General features: G+C 45.0%; 1 protein-coding gene across 1 annotated transcript in view; it reads left to right on the forward strand.

Moving 5' to 3' along the window:
• LOC130575867 (sucrase-isomaltase, intestinal-like) overlaps positions 1-24,040 on the forward strand; it is a 39,847-nt gene that overhangs the window by 516 nt on the left and 15,291 nt on the right. Inside the window, exons 2-9 of the mRNA XM_057370084.1 lie at positions 2,273-2,507; positions 2,936-3,038; positions 3,125-3,270; positions 11,726-11,894; positions 12,503-12,599; positions 13,673-13,785; positions 22,384-22,509; positions 23,475-23,606. Of these exons, the coding sequence (XP_057226067.1) occupies positions 2,273-2,507; positions 2,936-3,038; positions 3,125-3,270; positions 11,726-11,894; positions 12,503-12,599; positions 13,673-13,785; positions 22,384-22,509; positions 23,475-23,606 (1,121 nt within the window). The remainder of the gene's footprint in view (positions 1-2,272; positions 2,508-2,935; positions 3,039-3,124; positions 3,271-11,725; positions 11,895-12,502; positions 12,600-13,672; positions 13,786-22,383; positions 22,510-23,474; positions 23,607-24,040) is intronic.

Raw genomic sequence — 24,040 nt, forward strand, 5'->3', positions numbered from 1 at the left:
AGGTTTTTAAAAATCAGTGAGGATTATTTTTCAYGTATATCTTTCCAACTGCCTTGCTTTAGCTTCTGTTCCCATGGAAATTATCATGGAAAAGCAGCAAGTAGCCATAGCTGTTGCTATATATTCAACTGCTTGTTTGGATTTTATCTTCTATGTACGTTTGCAGACATGGGCCATAAATACAGTGAAAATAAYAATTTTTAAATTATTTTTAGAAGTAGAGAAGGAAAATTAYATCTTCCCACTTATTGCTATCATGTTTGTACAACAATAGAAGTAAATCCAGGAAAAAGGGATGAACAAGATTGCAGCCTTATTCAGCTGCTTACACCTGCAAGTCTTTGTTTTTAAAATTTGCTGGAAAATGTAAGCTTTTAATGGGAGAAAAAAAATTAATGGGAGAAAAAAAATTAAAGAAATTCCTTGGCTCCTTCTGGGGCAATGTTTTTACTTTTGAACTAGCTTTTTCATTCACAATATCCTTTATAACAAGTATTTTGAATGTATTTACAATACAAATTAGTTCATCAAAGTCTCCCACAAAGCTATACTATATAAACTGATGTTGTAGTATTAATTAATAATCTGCTGTAGTATATCCAGTCATACTCTTTGATTTCAGCAACAAAAATGCTGATGCTGCATTTGACTCCCATTAGGAAGCACACCCCAAACCAAAATAAAATGTGATGGGTTTAGTTTATTTTGTGCTCCAAGAAGAAAAAATTAAGGGGCTGCACAAGGATGCTCATATTCTTATTATGCTTTAGATGAAAAAGAGAATAAGAATTTAGAGCTTTTCTGTGTGAAAGATCATGGGGGGTACATGCTGGACAGAGAGCAGTCAGCCTGTGGGACATGACTCTCTGCCCCAGAAAACAGGTGGAAGCGAATCCTGCCTGCCCAGCAGCTGGCAAAGGTTAACAGCCAGATAATTCCTGTTAATTCCAGCCTCTAGAAGTCGGTACAAGGCACTGTGGCAGTGAGCTCTGCTGAGCAGCCTAGGAGCATCAGACCTGACTGTCAGATGTTCCTGTGTAAAAGGGGGATGAGAGGTTTCTCAAAGGAAAAATACAGATAGCACTCCTGCTTTTCTGTGTTCCTATCCCCCACTTGGAAATCAACTCTGGCGTTGCAGCATGTTGGCATTCTCTACTGAATCTGTTGTTTCATTCTATAAATTTTTCCAGTATACATATTACTGCTTGTGCACATCTGCTTGTAAAAATCTTTCTGTGGAGAAGCCCAGACTACATCAGCAATCATGTTTTAGGCTTCCAAGCACACAACAGTATACATAGAGAAAAAAAAAAAAAAACCCAAAAAAACAGAGGTATTAGTCATTTTATAGAAAAGGGCAATTATTGTTCAAGTAGATTTAATCTTTGAATATTGCTGTAATGACTAAAATGACATAAATTAACTTCAAAATAAGTATGCTGCCTGTGGTAWGCCTGCTCTCTCTGAGAATATTTGCTAACAGCGGTTTGTCAGCACGGCAGGGAGCTGGTCTCATGGTCCCCMTGCTCTTGGGAGGCTCACAGTGTGTAGGGGAACCACAGGGCTTGACCTGCAGTGTAAAAAGAGAAAATTTAGCACCTTACTAACTGGGTTTTTCATGATGATTCTCTGAATGACTAATATATGCCTTTTCTTTCACTGCTGGCATCTTCCCTTTACTCATAACTGTACCTATATTAACACAAACTGCTAATACTACGTAGATATAGTAGTCATACGATATAGAAAAGAAACCTAATATGAACATACACATATAATTGGTATTTTCGTATTTATATCATAAAAGTGCAGGCTGCTATCACGTATTTCTATCTCTATAGATGGATAACATCTGTGTATAATATAACTATGCAGAAAATGTAAGGTTTAATATCAATAGCAGCCTTATTGAAGCATCCCTCCTCTTCAGCCAGCCTGCAGTGTTGCTCTCACGCCTCACCAGCAGCTTCATTACCCTGCTATTTAACTTTCTGTGAGTATTTCAAGCAAGTCGTGCTTCAGCTGAGCACAAGCAGCTCTGAGTGCTCAATTATACAGCCCCACTGCCTCGGCTTGTAAAAGAAAGTGGTTGTTGCTCTTGCTCAGTCACGAGCAGACAGCTGCTCTGCCGTCATCTTAGTCAAAGGGATCAAGGGTACTAGCCCTTAGATGGGAAAAACGACACCCAAAACAAAGAACAGCGAAAGTTTTTAGTGCTGTAGGTTTCTTTACCGCGGTTCTCGGCTGCTCTGACTGCCGTTCCCCTGTGCAGCCCTAGGCGGGTGCCTGGGCTCGGAGCAGGACGCGCAGTGCCCCGGGGCCGTGCCCGTGCAGAAGCGCATTGACTGCCACCCGCAGCCCGACGCTTCCSAGGAGGCCTGCGAGGCACGGGGCTGCATCTGGTGCGGTACCGATGTGCCCAACGCTCCCTGGTGCTTCTTCCCTGCGGACAATCCCTATGGCTACTCCCGGAGCGGGGACATCGAGAAGACGGACAAAGGCTGGAGGTGAGTGCGTGTGGCCGCTTGGTGCTGCAGGCTGCACTGCCCCACGGGCGCCGCTGCAGGCCSGGGCCTCTCGCCGAAGGCCTTCCCCAGCCTGTGCCCATGCGTGTGACTGGGAGGGTGAAGGATATGTCCCCCTGTGTATTACCATAGAACTGGGACTTGTGTTCTCACCGTACTGCTGGTGAGGATGTCAGRTGCAGGCACAGAGTGGTGCCTACCACCCTGGGAGCTGTGTCCCAAGAGACTATGATATCTCCTGGCTTTGGTGGCCCCATTTTGTCCATTAACATCAAGGAAGGCCTAAACTGACTTCAGGGATTATTTCTCTCAATAAGTCAATGATTTAAAGCCACACAGAGTAGCTGGGTGRTTCCCCCAGCCTGCCACAAGGTGGTCTCAGCCAGTAATGGATTGTGTTTCCCCTGCAGGGTCGCACTGAACAAGCGCCAGCCCTTGACCCTCTTCGGAAATGACATTTCCCCAGTCGTCCTGGAAGTGGAGTTCCAGACAAAGGACAGACTGCGCTTCAGGGTGAGTACCTGGGGTGTTGGAATCATTTACCAAAGTATCACATGTGAAGSAGTGAGCTAACCTTCCCCCTGCTCGCCTTGCTTTAGCTCTACGACCCCAACAAGCAGCGGTTTGAAGTCCCACTCAAGATCGATGGCCCTGGAGTCACCGCCGAAGAAGCCAACTATGAGGTTGAGTTCTCGGATGATTCCACACACTTCACCATCAAGAGGAAAAGCACTGGCACCGTGCTGTGAGTACTGCATACGATTCACATGGCTTTTTGTAGAAATTAGGTATGATGGGGCAAGCACCGTTTCCTCACGCCCTGTTGCTTGGGTCTATGTGACAAAGGGTCAAAAGCAAACTGGATGTGGTGTAAATGCAGATATATGCCTTGTCCCTGAAGGACGTTCATTAATAGGAGTATGTGCCTGTATAACAATTATCTGTTGCATGTATAAAAATTTATCCAATAAGTCAAATAACTGTTGAGGCTACAATTTCATGGCTTGGGATGCTGGTAGACTTGACTTATCAAAGCACTGAGCTGGGATTTCTGAAAGTTGAGGTATCAGGTATTGAGCACCACATCTCCTAACACTCTCCAGCAGGCAGATCTAGGAAGCTCAAAGCCATGGAGGCTGTAAGCTTCTAACTTCCACTGATGTCAGTGAATGGTGTTGGCTCTAGWTTGTCCCTCTGCAAAAATATGTTCAAGCTAGTACTGTGAGTTTCACTTCAGCAAAAGCTCCCCTCACTAACAAAGGTCACCAGGTGCCATAATTTCCCCTGTCCTTGGCTTCCATCAACACATCTCTGGTGCATAATRCTATTTAGGAACAGAGTCCTACTCAAGGTGCATTCCTGCCAGCTGCTTTTGGGAATGCAGTGAGYAATGTAAGGATGGCTTCACGTGGGTGATGCAAATCAGACAACACAGCCTCTAGAATGGTCTGCAGGTGGAACYATCATGCTGGGGTTTTAATGAGCTGACCATCCTTTTGAATTACAGTCTCATGGCATCTYTTTATACATGTCACAGTCAATTCTGTAAAGTTTTCTTTATACATGCCATCGTAAAGGAATGTACTATGCATTACTCTGATAACAAAAATAATTTAATATTTTGTGTAGACAGACAGATTTCTTTAAAAGCCCAGTTTTCTTCTCATTGAAATAAGAGTAAAGGCTTATTAATTGGAATGCTGATGTAAGGGGTGAATTCATAACAAGTGGACCATTCCCTTTCAGCCCTTCTCACTGTCACCCAGATCCCAAGGGTTTAGCCTGGGTCTGTCAAACTTGAGACATCCCAGCTGAGGAAAGGGCCCTGTCCTGGAGCAGTTGCAGGGTTTGATCTACTGAGCTGCCAAAGGTACAACTCCAGTGAGAGGCAGAGGAGCACAACAAGTCAGAGCAGGTTTCCAGGAGGGCACATTCACTGTCCTGCCATGGGCCTGGGGAAGCYTCCTGCATTCCTCTCCATCTCTGTGTGCCCCAAGGCCTGTGCCCTGCAGTGGCAGAGATGTGGGGTGCAGTGGGGCTGTGCTGCAGAGCCCAGGGRGGCAGAGGGCAGCCTTGGTTTGCAGCACTGGCACAGCATCAGCAGCGACACTCTGCTCTCCAGCATCCCCATGGGAAATGGGGTATACTGCCTCCAGACAGGTAAGGGAGTGCTCCTGAAACCCAGCCAGCCTCAAAAAGAGGAAATTGTGGGTGAATATAATGCACACATAATGGACTTTTATCCTGAAAGCGATGGCAAGGCTGCTCCCAAAATATTCTCACCAGCAGAGACACAGGATTTTGCCTATAGAAAAGGAAATGATACGTTCCTGGGAATTCATGTGAAACGGCACAGCCAATACTGTTGACTGAAGGATCCTGTCAGGGAGCCATTCCTCTCACAGCTGAATTATATTTAGTTTAGTTATATTCCCTGTGTGGGGAGCAAAAATGCTTCCCCTTCATTTGTTTGCCTGTCCATCCTGTCAGAGTGAGGAAATGCAGGTGCTCAGGGATAGCTCCACAGCCTKTCTTAGAGGGATTTGCAATCTCCTTAGCCACCAAAAGAGCTGTGCAGATGGAATCTTTCAAATCAGGAAAGCAGGTTATATATCCTGGCCTGAAAGCCATGGGTGGCTGCGTTTACTTTAGTGGGGAGGATGAACCCTCAGCAATCTGCATTATAGGAGCATTCTCATCAGTAGCTGGGTCCAGGGGAGTGCTGCTGGCATCTGGCATGCTGAGTAGTTTTTCATGTCAGTTCAACCTGCCCAAAGGCAGGTTTGAATGCTAAAACCCAAACCTTTTCCTTTGGGCTCCCTCCAGAAGTGGCAGCAGCTGCTCCAGGGCACCCAGGCACCAATCTGYACAGCTGGTGGCTGCTGTGCCTGGGCCAGGTTAGGGCAGGCTGTGTGGGAAAGTGTCCCTGAGAAACAGGCAAGTGCCTGACACCTGGAGGGACTTCATCTCCTATTTTAAGATGTGAGTGGCCATGGCCTTGCTGTCTCAATGAACAAAATGAACAGCTGAATCAATTATTAATTTTCATATGCTCACAAACACTGCTCAGAACAGTTGATGAGGGCAAATAAAGCCTCTTCAACAGGTGCTGCAGTTGCACTCCCCAGGTATGGGTGGAAAATAACTAGTGTCTGCACCAAACCAGGTCAGGGTTCTCTGCTGGACCTTTGAAATATCTCTGAGGAAAGCTTTCCATTGTAAAGCAATCCCAGATCCAAAAAATTTTGCATTATCCTTCTTATCCCTTGCCAGCAGAGACGTGCTTCTGGATGACCCACTCTCCAAAAAAAGCCTAAATTCCCTCATGATCCCCAGCATGCTCTGACACAGCTGACAGTCCACCTGGGGAGGGAGCAGCCTGTCCCAARCAGAAACACTGTGTAGGTCTGGGTTCTCTTTCAAAGTCAGTGCCCATGTGCCGTGGGCTGTGAAGCAGTGGCACAGCTGGTGTCAGGCTCTTGTCTGTCTGCTTTACAGAAAACCCCATCCCTGCTCTGCCCCTCGTGTGTGCAATGCCTCCTCCTTGTGAGGAATGATAAAATTCCACCTTGGAAAAGCTGCAGGGGAGGGGCAGAGGAGGCTTTGAGGTATTCCTGAGTGTGCTTTCCGGGCATTCCTCACACTTGCTGCGTGCAGCGAGGCTTTCCAGAGCTGAGCTACCTAAGGAGGGCAGACAAACTCAGGGCTCCATGTAATCACAGTAGCCGGGGAGAGGAATAAACTCTGTGAGCAGAGAGACATTAACAGCTGATTGCAAACCTCATGCAGAGCCAGGAGCAAGAATAAAAGGCCAAGCCCTGCTACATTTTCAGCTTGCTCCAAGGTAATCAGTTGACAGCTGCTGCTTTGCCTGCATGGGGTGAAAATTAGACAGAGTCGTGTAAGGAGATGATCCAGGCACTGCTGGGGGCTGCTGGGGCCAGGAGCTCTCGGGCTGTCTCCCTTTCTCCTCCCAATAATGCCTCTTGGCTTGCTCCCTCTTACCTTTCTCCTCATCTGCTGCTGTCCTGTTCTCTGTCCCCTCCCATCCTGCCTCCTTYGGCTCCTCTTCTTCACCCTCTCCAGTGTTCCTGCTGTTCTGCCACTAGCCAGGGAAGGTCCTTTTCTGTGTCAGTAGCCTTCAAAGCCATGGGGATAAAGAGGTGCCACATCCATTCACTGGTCGGGTGCCAACAGGATCAGATGAGAAACAGCAAAGCTTCTGCTCTCATCCAGATATCAGGTGTTTTCTGTTTTCCACAAGAAAACTAGAAACCTGCATCTGATTTAAGGCTGCAAGTCACAGATCTGACCCATGAGGGATGGGAACTGGGGTCTGGATCTCCTGCCCCAGAGCTGAAGCTCCCAAACTATCRTCTTTGTTGGGCAGCAGAGGCTGCAGGGAGCCTCTTTCCACTCCCATCATGCATGGAAAATAACTGTTTTGGCARAATCGGTGTGTTCAGTGGAAAAACGTTTTGTGAAGAGGTTGGCTTTAGTTTAGTAAATCCTTGCTCAGGTTATCCTGGTTGATCTTGCAGCTCTAATGGGAAACTGTCCCATCGTTGGCCTTAGAGTAGTAAAAACAGGAGAGAAAATATAGTGTGTAATAAGGCAGGTGAGGGAGCCARGCAGCCCCTGAGTTGTTTTGTGGCTCCTACACTCAGATTAAATGCTTKCTTCCTTCCTGCTCCTGCCACACTAACAATAGCAACCACAGGAGGAGGAGGTAGTATCAACTGAGAGCATGAAGGCTCCAAGAAAGCATAAGATTTTCTCAAGAACAGAGAGTAAAAGGCTGGGAACTGTTTGCCTTAAGACAGTGATAAATAACAAACACATGCTCATTTTGCAGTGTGTGATTACTCTGTGGGACATGTTGCCCCAGGGCAGCACTGGCACAGGAGGCTTAGCAGGATACACATTCAGGCATAATAAAAAAATCATCTGTAAGAAAATAAAACCCCCAAATACTTTTGTCTCCATGGTTCACAACATCAGTTAATTCTATGAAAACAGCCAGAAACTTCCTCCATAAGCAGATTATTGCAAGACTGGCTCTGAGTGACATCTTATGCCTTCCTTTGTGATATCTGGCCTGGGCCATTGCTGGAGACAGGCTGCAGGGGGAAGGGCTACTGATTTGATTCTCCACTTTAATATCCTGACTTTTCCTTCATGATGTCACACAAATAATGGAAGGCAGAACATTTTTTTGCCAAGCCAGATAGGGGCTACTTTCTATTAAGAGTTTGGAATACCTTGTTTGCTATCGCACTTGGGAATATACTGCACAAATAACCAAAATTTAATCAAGATTTTCCCTAATTTCCAAAAAGTTTGCTGCAGTCTTCAGCTGCCTTTTTTATTGATTGTGGTAGCAAGCACAGACACCACTTAGCATGGAGACGTTTTTACATAGGCAAGGCTGTTGGAATGATTTATAACGCTGTTGTCTTAACTGCCGTTTTGCTGAAAGCAGTGGCAGTAAATTGTATGCATCATGGGTAGCTTGGGCTTGTTCCTAGTTTGTAAGAGCCATTATTTTAGTCTTCTAATCATGAAGATTTATGTAACATAGGCAAGAAGTATTGTAGGTATATCACTTASCCAAGTGTTTTTCAGAGCAAAAATAAAGCATTGTGTATCCAGTGTCTTACAGGACATTTCCTGATAGCCCAACAATGAATGCAGTAGAAGGAGAGCAGAACTGTGTCAATAACTGTAAATATAAAGTCATGTTTGTGGAAAATCTGTTGATTACTCCTTCTGATTTTCTCCACCTATTTGACAAATCACCTTTAAAGTAAGATAAACATATAAAAATTCATTCTTGGGGAGCCTTCTGCACTCCAGTGGTGTCCAAGACTTACAGCTAATAAGGAATACAGCTGTTGTGAGACAGTGTGTTATGGTTTAACCCCAGCCAGCACCACACAGCTGCTTGCTCACTSCAGGTGAGTCAGTGCTTCGAGCCATTGCACTGCACTTGTTGGTTTCCAATAAACCTCAGCAGAGCAAAGTCATGCAGACAGGTACACATCATGTCCAGTTTGTATTACAAAGAACTGATAGTTGCATTCCTGAAAACCATCTTGTACTGCCTTTTAGTCATTCCCCTCAAATGTTGTGACAAYGTTAGTCACAAGCTACACCTTCAACATGAACAGGATGTTTTATTTGTGTACCTACACACCTTCCTTTAATACTACTTCCTTGAACCACTCCAGTTAYGTTTCATCCTGGTGGCCAGTGGTTTGACTGCTGGGTGTGAGAYTAGCTCCCTTGCTGGCCAGAAATGTTAATTTTTACAGAGACCTCAATCTGAGTCATTATTTTTTTGGCCTGATAAGAGGTTAAAATTAGAGAGGTTTATTCTTGAGTACAGTGCAAAGTGTTTGGAAGAAAAGAGTATCTTTTCTCAGTCAGACTCCTTGGACAGGCAGCAGCTGACTGTTCACAGCCAATGGCCCAGGCTGCATGTGGGGAGGCTGGTTTGTATCTCACAGGCAGCAGTGTGTCTATCACAGATATACTAATAGGTTAAAGCTTTCAGCAGTGAATGGGGCTGCAGTGATCATCTCTTGTGCAAAGAGAAGAGTTCTTGTCCTCACAGGCTTTGCTTGTCTAGCTGCTAGTAGGGGTGGGATTTTTGACAGTGAGCAACTGTTCAGCTGTGGTTTTAGAGCTTTTAGATCCCTTCTGTTGTGCATTAGAATGCTTTTAGGGTTTGTAGGACTCTTAGAAGAGAACCATGTAAATTCCTGTAGACATCATGTCATTTTATGCTCCCTCCTGTGTTGTTCCTTTTATCTGTTTTAACCCAGCAAGAAGGGTGGTGAGAGAAATAYAACACTTTTTTATTGTGGTTGAAGTTTTAAGGAATATTAGACGTAATTTTTTTATTTATTGCTCTTTGCCAACACCACACACGCAAGCACGTAAAATAGCACAGCAGCCTACCACAGTGCATTGGAGAGCACAAGGAYTCTGGAAACTGCTGSAGAGTGGAGGCAGAGAGTGATGCCWGAGGAAAATCTGTCCAYGCTTTCCTCCGGGTGGAGATGATGTAATGATGCCCAGAAAAAAAAGAGGGAGTCATTRGCAGCCTTGTTGTGTCATGTTAATGCTATATTTAGCACATAGCTGTGCTGGCATGCGGARTTTGGGGACAGACAAGGCTGCTGGGCGCAGTGCTGGTGGCACAGCATGGGGAGCTGTGCTGGGGGGTGGCAGCCCMCGGGGAGCTGAGCCATGGAGCGGGGCCCAGCAGGGCACTGTTGTGGCAATGTCATGCAGAAGCAGAGTGCGTGACAGCTGCCTGAAGGAAGGCATGAGTCACAAAYCAGCTTCTCCACAACATGTATAGAAACAGTGGGGCACAGGGCTTGTTTCTAGGGCTGTTGTTTGCACTACCCCAGTGACCCTCCTGGTCAGAGAGGGGACTTGCTGAGCTGCAGGAATACTTTAACGCCATGGTAACAYTAATGGTTGTCATGATAGGAAATGTCAGTACTGTAATGGGGGTACCACAAATGTAAAAAGCCTCATGTTGTCTGAACAGGCATCATGGAGAGTGCTCAGTGAGTTAGGACAGATATTTAAGCTCTTTCCAAAGCATTTCCCCTCCAGCATAGTTTGAGTTTTGCATAAATCTGTGGTCCACTTAGAGCAGTGGCCCTTCCTGCCTTGGCTCCGAGCAGAGCTCTGTGACACTCCTGTGGACAGGAATACAGCTCCATGTTCCTACATCCCTGTTCCTACATCCCTGTTCCTAAACAGCAGCCACTTCTTGCAGGAAGGCCTCTATTTGTCAAGGGCTGGATCTGATTCTCAGGGATATTTTGCATGCATAACCTTCCTAAAAGAAAATAATCTTATTCAGTACTGCATGTGGGTGGAGGTGATGGAAAGGTGGGAGGAAGGGGTTCCTGCTGGCAAAAAAAGCAAATCAAGAGTTATATACAAATTCTTACTTTTCCTGCTTGTAAGAAAGGACAAACAGACTTTTTGAAAAATACAGGCCCTTTTAGTACCTGTGCTAGACTTTGGATTTGTCTAGAGCTTTTAAGGGATAGTTTGTGCCTGTTTCTTGCAYGGTCAGGTAAGTGAGTGCCTTGAGCACCCCTGTGAGCAGCTGTCCTTGCATCCTTGTGGGGAGAGCAAGCCAGCATGGTGGGAGCAGTGATGCTCTCCCAGTCCTCCCAGCAGCAGGGATTTGTCCCCAGGCTGGGGTGCTGGTGGCACGGGTGGCATCACCAGAGTGCTCCTCATGGGGTAGAGTGGCTCCCCACTGACACAGCCCACCTTCCATTTCTCCGGTTTACCAGTCAATTTGATCAACCATTTAATTTTGTCAAAATCCTTGACAGAAGACCATTAAAGGGAGAGTTATGCCACTTCTATGCTCTATGGCATGGGCTCATTTATTTTAATTAGCAGTAACAAATTCATGGTTAAACAAGGCTCGAGAGGGTGCTATCTAAATGAGCTACTCATGGCATACACAGGACCATTAACAAAACACTTCTCCACAGCTTGACTAAGTTCTCCCCCATCTAGCTTGCAGCTCATTATAGCTCTAGAGATAGGAAACAGAATGTAGCACCTAATTAAAATGTGAGCTTGTGTCCACAGATGATTCAATAGAAAGAAAGGCATTAAGCTGGTGAGAGAAGCAGGAGAGAATCATCACAATAAAAACATTTTGTTCAAGCAGAGTCTGGAGAAAGCTATACCTCWATTTTAGGCCCCTACATGAAGTTAGGGATATTCAGGTCCCAATAGAGCAAAACATTTAAAAAAAAAAAAAAAGCTGATAAAATTTGTGTTGTTCTCATTAAGGATTCTGAACTCCACTGTGTAATAACAATTTTTAGCCTTTCACGTTGGTTGTCATAGAAATAGCACAAGCAACCACTTAATTTGGTAATAGATTTATAGTCTGTCTTCTGTTATTTTAGTTGTTCTTTTCAAAAATTGTAGTGATGCTTTTTTTTTTTTATTTGCATAAATAGATATCTTCAGTCACTGCAAGATTGAATTTAATGTGTTAGGTTAAGCACGTTAGAGGCATGCATAGAATGTAATGGATTTTTAATGTTGTTATTTTCCAAAATACGTTAAGAGTATAAATAGCCAGGCATGAACTTAAAATGATAGAGGAGCAATCTAATCGTGTCTCCCTCTGTTTGTCACAGGTGGGACAGTCCCCTGGTCGATCTGTTCTACTCCAACCAGTTCCTTCAGATCACCACTGCTGTGCCATCCACATCTGTGTAYGGGTTTGGGGAGCATGAGCACCCGACTTTCAAGCACAACATGGACTTTGTCACCTAYGGCATGTACGCCCGGGACCAGGCTCCTACGGTAATTCACTCTGTGCAACGCTTTGTCCTAGCTCTTGTCACCAAAAGGAGGTGGCAGACATGAAGTGTCACAGGTTTTGCAGGTATCATCAGTTTCAGTTAAGTGACAAAGCCGTGAATTGTTCTGAGGGAACTTTGAAACCTTTTGTACGAAGCTTTCTCACAGTGCAGTTTTCAGAGAAAAGTATTTTGTGTGCCAAGATTCTGCTTCAGGAAAGCTTTATATTTCATGGATCAATCCCTGTTCATCCAAACAAGCTGGACTTCAGCAGGACCCATTAGATATTTGGCTGAAGTGGAGTCRGGGGTTGATGAGTCTGTTTTAACTGGCAAAGTGATTTTTACTCATGACAGTTCAAAGGGTTTAGCAGAATATCATAGGTTTAACTGGGAAAGACTAAAAATTTCCATTGTGATAAGGCAGAAAAAAAGAACTCTTTTTTATCAATTTGACTTCATGCCAATTTAGATGAAGAAAATCCCCAGCCTTTCAAAATAAGTCTCTAACTGAATCAATTAATTTCCTTGTCTGTGCATATGTATCTACCTGACAAAAACTATGAAAAATAGCAAAGTCAAGTCATACCTCACGTGCTGTTTATGTTTCAGGCATTTGCCAACCTCTATGGCGTTCACCCTTTCTATATGTGCGTGGAATCTGACTCCAATGCCCATGGTGTTCTCCTTCTGAACTCCAATGCACAAGGTAAAAAGATAATGTATGGGTTCCCTCTTTAAAATCCATATAGGAATATGATAGATTAGTAAGTATAAAAAACTGTTTTACTGATTGCTTTTTCAGTGTGATACAAATGTGAGTGACTGCTCTCTAACTAAGCTTCCAGGAGYTGCTATAGAGTTTTCAATGGGATTTCAGTAGAATGACTTTAACAAAGAATTTTGGCATTTTCAGGGAAAATGCATACCTAATTTTTTTTAGAAATAGATGCAAATAGAAGGAAAGAAGAAGGTGGAAGAAATTTCCTCTGAGACTGGCATAATGAAATCAAATCAATTTAAGTTAGTCCTATATTATGTCTTTGGAGATAGTTTTGTACGTTGCCATGGTCACCTAACCGTATTAATCTAGTGGTATAATTTCAGAAAAGAGGAATCTTCACTCAGTCTCTAAAATTCAGTTTCACCTGGCAGACAATGGCTTCCAATAAGAAGATTAAAATAGCACAGAGGAACCAAAACCACAAGCTTGTTGATCCTTTTTATACATATGAAACTGAGACAAATGGATCTATGCAATCTGCATGGGTTTCTGTGATTTACTGCTGCCTGATGCCAATCTGAAAGCAGAAGTTACAGAAACACTTGGGAATTGCCTGCCTGCCTACAGGCCCTGTCTGCCCATCCACCCATACCCACAAGGCTCACAAAAGGGCCCAGCAAGCGCACACCTAGGATGGGTAGGATAGGATTTGACATATGAGATATGATATGATGTGACATGATATGATGATATGATATGATATGATTGATATGATATTTCAGATAGAAGGGACATAAAATGTACTTAGAGTACACTGCCTGAACACTTCAAGGCTGACCAAAAGCTGAACATGTTGTTAAGGCATTGTCCAAATTCCTCTTAAACACCGACAGGGTCAGGGCACCGACAGCCTCTCTAGGAAGTCTGTTCTGCATTTGGCTGCCATCTCAGTAAAGAAATGCTTCTTAAAGTCAAGTCTCGACCTCCCCTGATGCATTCTTGATTGCCATGTATAGTGCAGAGCTGGTTTGTACTGAGAATCCTTTTTTCCCTTTCAGATGTTACTCTGTCTCCAAACCCATCTTTAACTTTCCGCACTATTGGAGGGATCCTCGACTTCTATCTGTTCTTGGGACCGACTCCTGAAAATGTGGTGCAGCAGTACACTGAGGTGAGCAGCACAGTGCACATGGAACAGTGCCTTGTGACAGTCCTGTCAGCAGCAGGGAGTGCAGCCAGAGCTTTGTCCTGATCCGTTCCTACAAAGTGCAGCTTCAGCTCCATGGGAGAGCTGGCSTATGCTCAAGCATCTGTGAGCAGTCTGTCTGAGTGTCACAGGTTGGCTGGGTGCTCAGTGCACGTCTCCAGCCTTTCCTGCAGTGTGTCAGGATGGGATGCAGGAGAGCACTAAAGGGATGTAATGATTAGAAAGAAATCTGTCTAAGATTATTCCTGTCTGGGCTGTCACACTTTTATAGTCTTTACCATATGACAAGACTGCATTTTGACACTGTGGGCTGAGAAAACAAACTAGGCAGAGCACAAATGGGAATGTTTGGGAACTTTATATATGCTGGATTTCAGAGATGTTGAATGCATTTTTAAGTTTTCAAGCCTTTATTTGCCAGTGGAATCACTTTCTGATTTTGGAGCTATCAGCCTSTTTTTYACTAATGAAAACCCATATAATTGCRTTGGAGAGTGTGGATGTATAACAATGCATTTGCTGCTGTCTCATAGAATGTACCCACTTGCTATTCAAYTGCCCAGTGCTTTCCAGAGGTGTGAGAGCACACATGCAAATAACTGCTTTGGAATTGTACATGCAATGTTTATCTAGTGAGGACTGTGTCAAAAAAGCAGCAGAAACCATGTTTTTCCTGGGCACCAAATGATATTTCAGCTGGGCCTTTGCACACAAAATTGCCTCCTCAGACCTGAGCTGTGTTCATAAAAAAATCAGTGGCAAACTTAGAGTTTGGAGCAAAGCTGAGGAGGGCTATGTCACTGTGAGAAGGAGGGTCACTGTGCAGACCTTGAGAATCAGGCTGCAACTGGAAGTGCAGAAGTGCAAAAGGGAATCCCAGAGCTGAGYACTCAGAGCTCACAGTGAGATGTGCAGGTGCTGTGTCTTTCCCTGTGCCACCCCTCAGAGGGGCCTGAGCTCTGATTTTCAGCCAACATTTTGTCTTTCTTGGCTTTTCAAAGCCTCCATATCCTACGCTTGCYTTCTTTTGAAGTGCCTGTATGTGAACAGAAATACTGTGGTTTAGACTGAKGGAAAAGGAAGATTAGCGCAGAAGGAAGGTATTGCTTGGTTCTGCTTTGGTGAAGGAAGGGATAAGACTTGCTCATACTGCTGTTTTGGGAAGGCTGGAGCTTCTCCAGGGCAGTGGGGTCTCCTAGACCTTCCTTTTCCAACCAGAGGTTCAGGTGCTACCTCCCAGAGAGGGGAGAGGCTGACAGTGCCCCTCCATGTCCTGGAGCAGGAGCACTTGCTCYGCTGCCTGGAGGTTTCCAGCTCCCYCTGCACATCCTCCTCACCATTGCCTTCACGGTTTAACCCCAGCTGGCAACTCAGCCCCACACAGCCCYTTGCTCACTCCCCCTCAGTGGAGTGGGGGAGAGAATCCAAAGGGTAAGAGTGAGAATATCTGTGGGTTGAGAGAAAGACAGTTTTATGGGTAAAGCAAAATTGTGCTTGCAAGCAAGGCAAAACAAGGAATTCATTCACCACTTTCCAGGGGCAGGAGGGTGYTTAACCACCTCCAGGAATTGGCTGGACATGTGACTGTTAGTGGGGAAGACAACTGCCATCACTCCGAATGTTCGTGCTCTCCCTTCCTCTTCCCCCAGATTTATATGCTGAGTATGAAGCCATMTGATTTGGAGCATCCCTTGGGCTGGCAGGGCTCAGCTGTCCTGGCTGAGCCCCCTCCCAACTCTGTGCACCCCCAGCCAACTCAGATCTAGGGTAGAGTAGAGGGCAGGAAAGGCCTTGACTCTGTATAAACACTGCTCAACAAATCAAAAATATCCCTGAATTATCATCACTATTTCCAGCATAAATCCAGAACACAGCCCCACACCAGGTWCTGTAAAGAAAATTAACTCTATCCCAGCCAAAACCAGCACACACCATCTCTGATCCCAGTGCCACAGACCAGCAAGCAAATTGGGTTTTCAACTTACACATGGGTAATAAAACTGAGGGGGAAAAAAGGAAAAAGGGGGGGGATTAAAGCAGYTCTCCCCCAGGCTGGAGCTTTGATCCCCATTTCAAGGGAGTTAGTGCAGCAGTACAGTGGAAATTAGAGCCATGCCTGTTTCTTTTCCAAGTCTTTTACTGGTATTTGGAGGCAGCATTTCTGCAGCTTAGCAGGTGGTCAGCAGCTGAAAATAAAATGAGGGAGTTCTCACTCCCCAGCTGATGGGTAGTGGCAGCTCACTTTCCACCCCTGTCTCTGGAAATGGAGCTGGAGCAAAGAAAACAAGGTAAAGGAGAGCAGTGGGCGTCTCCTAATGAGAMATGTCACATGGCAGGACAAAAAAATCCTGCTTTGTATTCTTGGAGCTTGTGCTCAGCTCTCTAGGGAATCTTAAACAACGCATGTTAGTAATTTCACTGTGAAATAATAACTTCTTCAGTAAACATCCTGAAATTCCAAGGTCAAAAATGTTACAATTACCATATCATTAGTCTCTAGGGTAATAATTTGGCTTTTATGTACAAGTTATGTGGGAAGGTGAAGGAGACAGAAAAGACTTTATTTTTCAGTTGTATTTTCTGTCACACTGAGAGGACTTTCCCGACAGTTATTGTCATGCTGTAGGGAGGTAGAAGRGGTAGAAAGGAGAAATGTCACTGATGTCTGCAAGGCACTGCTCAGCAGCATGGCTCGACTCTCTCAGCTGTTTGCAGGGGAAGTGGTGTTTTGGGAGCTCCTGGCTGCAGGGACCCTGGTAGGACCAGGCTGCACTGCTGCAATGAGCTTCTCAGGGGAATGGCACCTGCCTCCCTCCTGTGCCAGGATCTGCCCCAGTCACTGCTTTTTGCAGGGACCACCCAATGCATCTCTCCAGGGTGTCCCCACAGTGTGGCAGGGTGGCCAGGGGCACAGCTGGTGAGAACAAGGGAGMTGTTTYCAGAGCAAAGTGCTTTACATCTTTMCCAAACGTTTTGTGCCAATGCCTTCAGTGCCACCTCAATATCTGAGCAGCCTCTCTGCCCCTSCTATGCTTGTTTCTGTGAGAAGTTTAGGGCTCAGCTCTGCTCTGTGCTCTCATGTGCCCTCCAAATCTGAGTTAGGACAGCTTTGTAACAAAGCTCTTTATTTGGGCTCTGGAGTGTGCAAGATTTCCCCACACACCTCTCCAGGTTGCCACCAGCACTTAGGGTGGACCACAGACGCTTGGCCAGAGCTGCTGGGTCCAGGCTATGCCAAGAGCAGGGCTCTCTCTCTGTGTAGTCATATGGGTTCATTGCAGCTGCCCTGCCAGGGCCACCAGGCTCTCTGTGCATCCTTGGAGTGAGGGCAGGTAACAGCAAAAGCAGTGGTGGCCCTGGATCCCAGCCTGGCCCAGGATAACCTGCTCTAAATGGGCTCTGAGCATGAGGCAGGCTGTGAGAAGGGAGGAGAGGGCTGAATSCTGCTCCCTCTGTGCCCCTGCTGTCCTGTGTGGAGCGGAGTGGAGCTGTAGGAGGCATCCTGCCAGTGTCCCCAGAGTGCTACAGCAGTGACTGCAGTGACAGCAGCCATGGGGTGTGTGCTGGGCCAGTGCCACGGCAAGGAGAAGCCTCCAGCCCCATCCTTGTGCTCCCTCCTGTCCCTGAGCCCAGCKGTGGGGCTTTTGGTCCTGCCACATCTGAGATGGTCCTGTACAGCTCTCTGTGTATTTTATCCCTGCYGCAGAAGGGGTCTGATGTGCAGAACAGTTATGTAACACAAACATCACTTTTAATGGCAAACACCTCAGTTTGCAGGAGGGTGAGAAAAAGCAGTAACAAGTAAAGAGCTCAGGCACTGAGCAGAGCCTGGCTGAGGCTCTGCAGTCACACCTCGTGCCAAGACCACTGGTGGCCCTTCAGAACAGACCAGCAGTGCATAGTGGTAGTGTATGAGCTCCAGAAGGAGACTGTCAGGAGAGTTAGGGTTTAACAAATGGATATTTAATAGCTCTTGGGTGGAATAAAGGCTGTGAATTTGTAACTTTATCACAAATTATCCCATAACAAGCTGTAAGTGAGCATACTGTCTCCTAAATGAGTTTTGAGAGAAAATTGCTGGTTTGCTTCCTCCTTACAGAAGTGTGGGCAAGTTACAGGTGTGAGAGACTTCAGGAGGTCTCTAGTTCACTCTCCTATTTGAGAGGTAACACAAGGAACCTGGTTGTACCCAGGTTTTATCACAGATGGTTCATTGAGAGTCTTGTAGCTGAATTCACAGATTCCCCAAGAAGGAATAAACAGCTGAAAAGTGTTCTGTGAAGCAAAGAACAAYGCAGCATTTGGAGCAAGACCTTGGCAATGAACATCCTTACAATTTTTATATTCCTGAGGTTGTGACCATCTTCTTTATGGTACAGCAGCTGCAGGACCTTTCTTCTTGCTCTCCTAAATTGAAGCTTAGCTTCTGTGAATAGGCTTTGAGTGAAGGTTACCCTCTCACTGATTAGGTGCCCACAGCACTCACCTGCCTGCCTCAGCCATAGGGGGTGAGCTGGATACAGATACCTGGGCCACAAGAGCACCTTGTGAAACTTAGCCATTGCATGAGTACACAGAAACACTATTTCTGTGTCTAAATCCTGAGCATTAGCCCACCTGGGTTCTTATCATTTCCTCCTGTAACTCCTCTTTGAAGATAGGGAGCTGAAGAAAATATCAAGCTTYAGAAATAATTTTGTATGGCTAATTAGGGTGCAAGATTGCCAATCTGCATTGCTGAAGATCTCAGCTCCTTTTTAAGCATAGGAAGGAGTATCTCTCTCCAGCCTCTGAGATATATAGGATCTATATAGATATAGTTATATATTACTCTGCAGCCATTGGTCTCTCATTGAAGTCTTTGGTCGTAATGTTAACAGAATAGGACCCTGATTTACTCTGTGGACTTTATAACCTAGTTCATGTCATTGATACTCATATTAATAATGTTATTTGTCCAATAATCCAGCACAGGGAAAATGAATACAGATCACCTGCTCCCTAGACAAAGATTTTATCTGTTAAATATACTTGTTTCCACTGAACTTCATTCTTACTGCAAAATGCATTCAGGGTACCTCCTGGGTACATCAGCTCCCAGGTGCAGCTGAAAAAAGTGAAAAAGATATATACATAATGCCAAGTTATGTAAACATGGGAAAACTAGCACTGAATTTATTGGACAACAGGAGTTACTTAAGAAGCAAGTGCAGAAGAAAATTTGGAACAGAAGATAGGATCTTTTTGTTTACTGTTTCTGCACTACCATATCTTTGCTTTTTTTTTTTTTCCCCTCTGTTTGGATACCCCATATGTTTGCTGTTTCTGAATTTTCCTTCCTCAGTTCCCTTGCCATATCCCATCTACCTTTTCTGATTCTATGGGAATCAATTTTGCCAAGCAGGCTTCTCTGCCTGCTGCACTTTATGATCATTTGTATGCAGAATGCAATCTATATGAATTAACTAGATCCTAAATATATATCAAATCCARCTTGAGTTTTCAGGTTTGCAAAATTACATTCCTGCCTCTGCTGATCCATCTGTGAGTGGGTACCATATGTCAGTTACTTTATCAGGAAGCTTCAGGGGGATCCATTAGAGAGAGTCCACTGCATAATTAGAAAAAAAGAACATTTGTTTTCCCTGCTGCCCTGTTTTCATCCTTCCTCTTCAAATGTTCTGCTGGTTTCAATTAAGCTCACCATAGATGCACCAGCCTGGTGAACCTGGAGAGCTAATTACTTTAAAAACTTARTATTTTACTTGCAAGGTGGATACTTTTCTGTTGGTTCAGCTGTAATCCCARACTCCTCAAGGGATGCTGTCACAAAATACCATCTCTCTCTGTGGTCCACAATGACTCAGCACCATCCCATAAGGGTGAGCCGTGAACCTCAGCAAACCCCAGCCCTCTGGGAAGGGCTCTGCCTGACATCAGTGGTCACAGCTCCACCTCTGGTCCTGCTGGTGCCCTCCTGGATGCTTGAGAGGCCMTGGGGGAAGAGCAAATCCCCGTCCAGCTCTGGAAATGCGCTGTATTGGCTGGTTTGCTTCCTCCTCCCCAGCCAGGAGTGCCCCAGGGTGTCACAGGACCCAGAGCAGGRCTGCTCAGCAGTTCCCACTGCCTCTGCTCAGGCTGGCCATCCCTTTCCCAATTCCCAGCTTGCTTGGGAAGAGCCAGCAGATGCCATGCAGACATCCTGCCAGGGCACAGGGCTCTGCATTTAGTTTCAGGATTAATATTTATCAGCCAGTTTTCCCTATTTCTCTTGTCCAAGATGAGAAGCCTGTGCACAACACATTTTATTTCATTAGGGAGTTTTTTGTTTTGGTCTGGTTTCTAACCTTGTTTGTAGAGGTCATTCTCTGTTTAAAGTAGAGAAAGCAAGGGCAAAATATGCATTTGCTTTAGGAGCACAAAATGGTGGGTTCACAAAGCTCATCTTGCAGCCTTTGCTGCTCTAAAACAAGCTCTGCTGCCTCCTCAGATGTATTTATCCCCAACATGGTGAGTGGATGTGACAGAGAAGACTTCTTGCCCTGGAGGCTTTGCTGTGCTGTCCTGGACACCTTGGTGCTGGCTCACAGGGTGCCTGGGAATTGTCCTGACCCATCATGCCCCATTCAGCTCTCCATGGAAAAACCCTGAAGAGCTTGGAAGATGGTCTGGGTGATCCATTATGGCATCTCTGCCCATCAGCCTCCCCCTACTTGGTGGGGACCAGCTTTGCCTGTCCAGGGCCTCTCCTGGCGAGGGCACGGCAGCTTGCAGTGACAGCTGAGTGCCTCCATTGCAGGAACATGCTGCTGAGAGCTGCCCTGGCTTCATCTGAAGAGCCCAGCCTCCAGCTGAATTGGAGGAGAAGTAGGTGCTGAGGAGGAATAGGAAAGTTAAGGTGGGATGGGACAAGTAGCTGGTCAGCTTCAGTATCCTCCTGGAGAGACCCAGAGCATTAACCCCACCAGTTGTTCTGGCCTCCTTGTATTTTTGCTTAGGTGAAACAGCAGCCTCCCAGCAAGGGAAAGCACGCTGTAGCCAAATTTGTAATGCTTAATGCTCAGGTTTGACTGTGTGTTCCCAAGCTTTTCTTGTTTGGAAGCAATTTACCCTGCGTGTTCCACAGCTCAGATGCATTAAAGCATCCTCGGCTTTTTTCTGCCTCTCTCCCAATGTGCTTTTCTGTCTGATGCACTTTGTACATCCGTGTACTGATGCACTAGCATCACTAATGTATTTTAGAGCAATATCAAGTTCAACATTGCTTTCCCAGGTCAGTCTCTTCCTGTAGAAAATCCCATAGGAAGGYGTGCCTTCATGCAATGCATCTCCAGAGAGCTTAGCAATGCAATAGATACAGAGTGCCTGAACTGCCTTGTTTTATTTATTTAGAGTAGATGGGGTTTAGCTGCCAATATGCAAGTTTTGTTGKTTTTCACTTCTTGGCATAATTACCTAACTGTGGAGATCCACAAGGAAATAAGGGAGGAACAATCCTTTAGCCAAAGGAAGACAATAGCTACAGCTGATTAATAAGTCATGAGTCTTTACTAGCTACTAGATTTCCATGTATTGCCTGCAAAGGTGTTAGAAACACAAATCAAAGGTTAGTTTCATTGGATTTAACTGAAGGGAGSATTTCAAGAGAAGTCCCCCAGAAAACACTGGTGTGTCCTAATGAAGCAAAGCCAGATTTCAGCTCATTTGTAGAACAGACACATCGTGATTACCCACTGCTCATCACAGGCTACCGCAGCAGCTCTCGCTGGGGGAAACAGAGCAGGATGCCTTGCTTCCCTGTGCTCTCAATTGAGTTTCCTCATGCCATTTACAGATGGATTACGTTCAGACAGTGGAAATCAAATATTTATAAAATCATATTTAACTCATTACTTTGTGTTTCAGTTGAGAATTTCAGGACCAAACAGTAACTCTGACCTTGAAGAGGGTTGTCAGTGCCTGGCAACACAAAGCTGTGGACCAGCAATCATAGTAGTGAGCCATAAGTAACTGAATTTCATCAGGRTGGTGTGTAAATATAATTAAAACTTCAGAGAGCTCAAATAAACACCAGACTCTCGATGAGTTAGTTCAGCTGGATCTGGCCAGAGAAGTTTGCAAAGCTTACATTGCTATGTGTTGTTGGAGATTTGCCTTCTGCTGACCAAGGGGTTTGTGGACTTGCTGTGGATCAGGTAGCATGAGGGTCCACACTGGATTTCTGCTGGCATGTGCCCTGTGAGTGAGGGTTCCTGCTGCTGTGCAGAGGCTGAGACCACATTTGACATTAGCCTGGCTTTTACACACATGTCTTCCCCGGGGGTGTTATCAGAAGTGCTGCTCAGTGTGAGTGTTGCTTGGAGCCTCTGTGAGGGGCCAGGAGAATCACCAAGCGTGCTGCACCRAGAGGCGCTCGGAGAAAGGAGCGGGTGTTTAACGGGGGTGCAATGCCTGTGCCCCCATCTTTGTGGCTTAAATGATCTGGAAGCCTCACCCGGTGTTCCAGAATAACTTCTCTCCATCTCACCCCTTGCATTTCTCTGTTGCTGGTTCCTGCTGCAGGCCATTGGACGCCCCCACATGCCACCCTACTGGTCTCTGGGATTCCACCTCTCCCGCTGGGGTTACAACAGCCTCGATGTCCTGAAGGAAACTGCCGACCGCATGGAACGCTACGACATCCCATACGTAAGTGTGAATTTGTCACTGTCTATGCTAACCTTACAGTCTGAAGTGAGGTGAATAAAACTATAATAGAGGAAAAGTAATTCTTACAAAGAGAATTGTAGGATAAAAGGGCATTCATAATCTTAAGTAGTAGCTTTGCATGTAATACCTTTCTAATGCTTAAAAGAATGTTTAAAGTTGGCTTTGAACATGAGGTTTAAGTGCTGCTCTTGGCTGCATTGCAGGCAATTCTGGTGTGGATTTGGTATGGGRTGCTAGCATTTTAAAAATAAATAATGGTACTTCTGCTGCAGATCACTGTGAAACAGTTGCTAAACTAGGACTTCTGCATTTCCATGYAGTCCATTGCTAGGATTACAATGACAACCTCTTAGGTTTCATTACATACGTGAGTTGCTTTTTAGTACAGTTGCRTACATTCTGATTTCTGTATCAAACGCTTCAGTCTTAGAATCATACAATAGTTTGAGTTGGAAGAGACCATTAAAGGCCATCTAGTCCAACCMCTCTGCAATAAGCAAAAATGTCTTCAACTAAATCAGGTTGCTCAGTGTCCCATCCAGCTTAATCTTGGATGTTTCTAGGGATGGGGCATTCCCCATCTCTCTGGACAGCCACCTCATTGTAAAAAATTCCTTCCTTATATCTGGTCTGAATCTACCCTCCTTTAGTTTAAAACCATCACTCTTTGTCCTATTTCTACAGACCCTACAAAAAAGTCTGACTCCAACTTCCTTATAAGCCCCCTGTAGGTATTTAAATTCTTTAGTAAGTTCTTCCTGGAGCCTTSTCTTCTCCAGGCCCCATCTGTCTCAGSCTGTCCTCATAGCAGAGGTGCTCCAGCCCTTGGGTCATTTTTGTTGCCCTCYTCTGGGCTTGCTCCAACAGCTCCATGTCTTCCTTGTGCTGAGAACTCCAGAGCTGGATGAAATATTAATGTAATTTTTTACTTTAATAATGTTTAGGATGTCCAGCATTATGATATTGACTACATGGAACGTCGCCTGGACTTCACCTATGATAAAGTGAATTTTGCYGGTCTGCCAGAATTCATGAAGGACATGAAGAAGAAAGGAAAGCACAATATTGTGATTCTGGTAAATTAATGATGTTACTAATTATTTCTCCCTTTATAAGAACTATTCACAGCATAGTCTTCATAGCAGTACCTAGGTGCTAACACATGTTGCAGCAGATTTTTCATTTTCTCATTTGTTGAGAATCGCTGAAGAACAATTTATCACAGATTTAATTTTAAAAGTGTTGCCTTTATTTGATGTCTGTGTGCCAGTTCCATCTCTAATACCAAAACATTAATTGTCTGTCACTTTTTCCCCACTCAGTTATGAGAAATTTTGCCTCTTAGTTGACACAGGATTGCTTTCATGCAATTCTTTCCCTGAAAATGAACAAATTAATTTAATACACATAAAAAATAGCTCARTAGTGGAAAAAAATCTATTTCTAATCAGTCGGGAAGCTTCTAACTACAGTTCATGTTGCCTTGTACTTACTTTTTATCTAAATTACT

The sequence above is a fragment of the Malurus melanocephalus genome, unplaced genomic scaffold (assembly GCF_030028575.1).
Source record: "Malurus melanocephalus ecotype Western Australia unplaced genomic scaffold, MMel_1.1 scaffold_118, whole genome shotgun sequence".
Classification (NCBI taxonomy): domain Eukaryota; kingdom Metazoa; phylum Chordata; class Aves; order Passeriformes; family Maluridae; genus Malurus; species Malurus melanocephalus.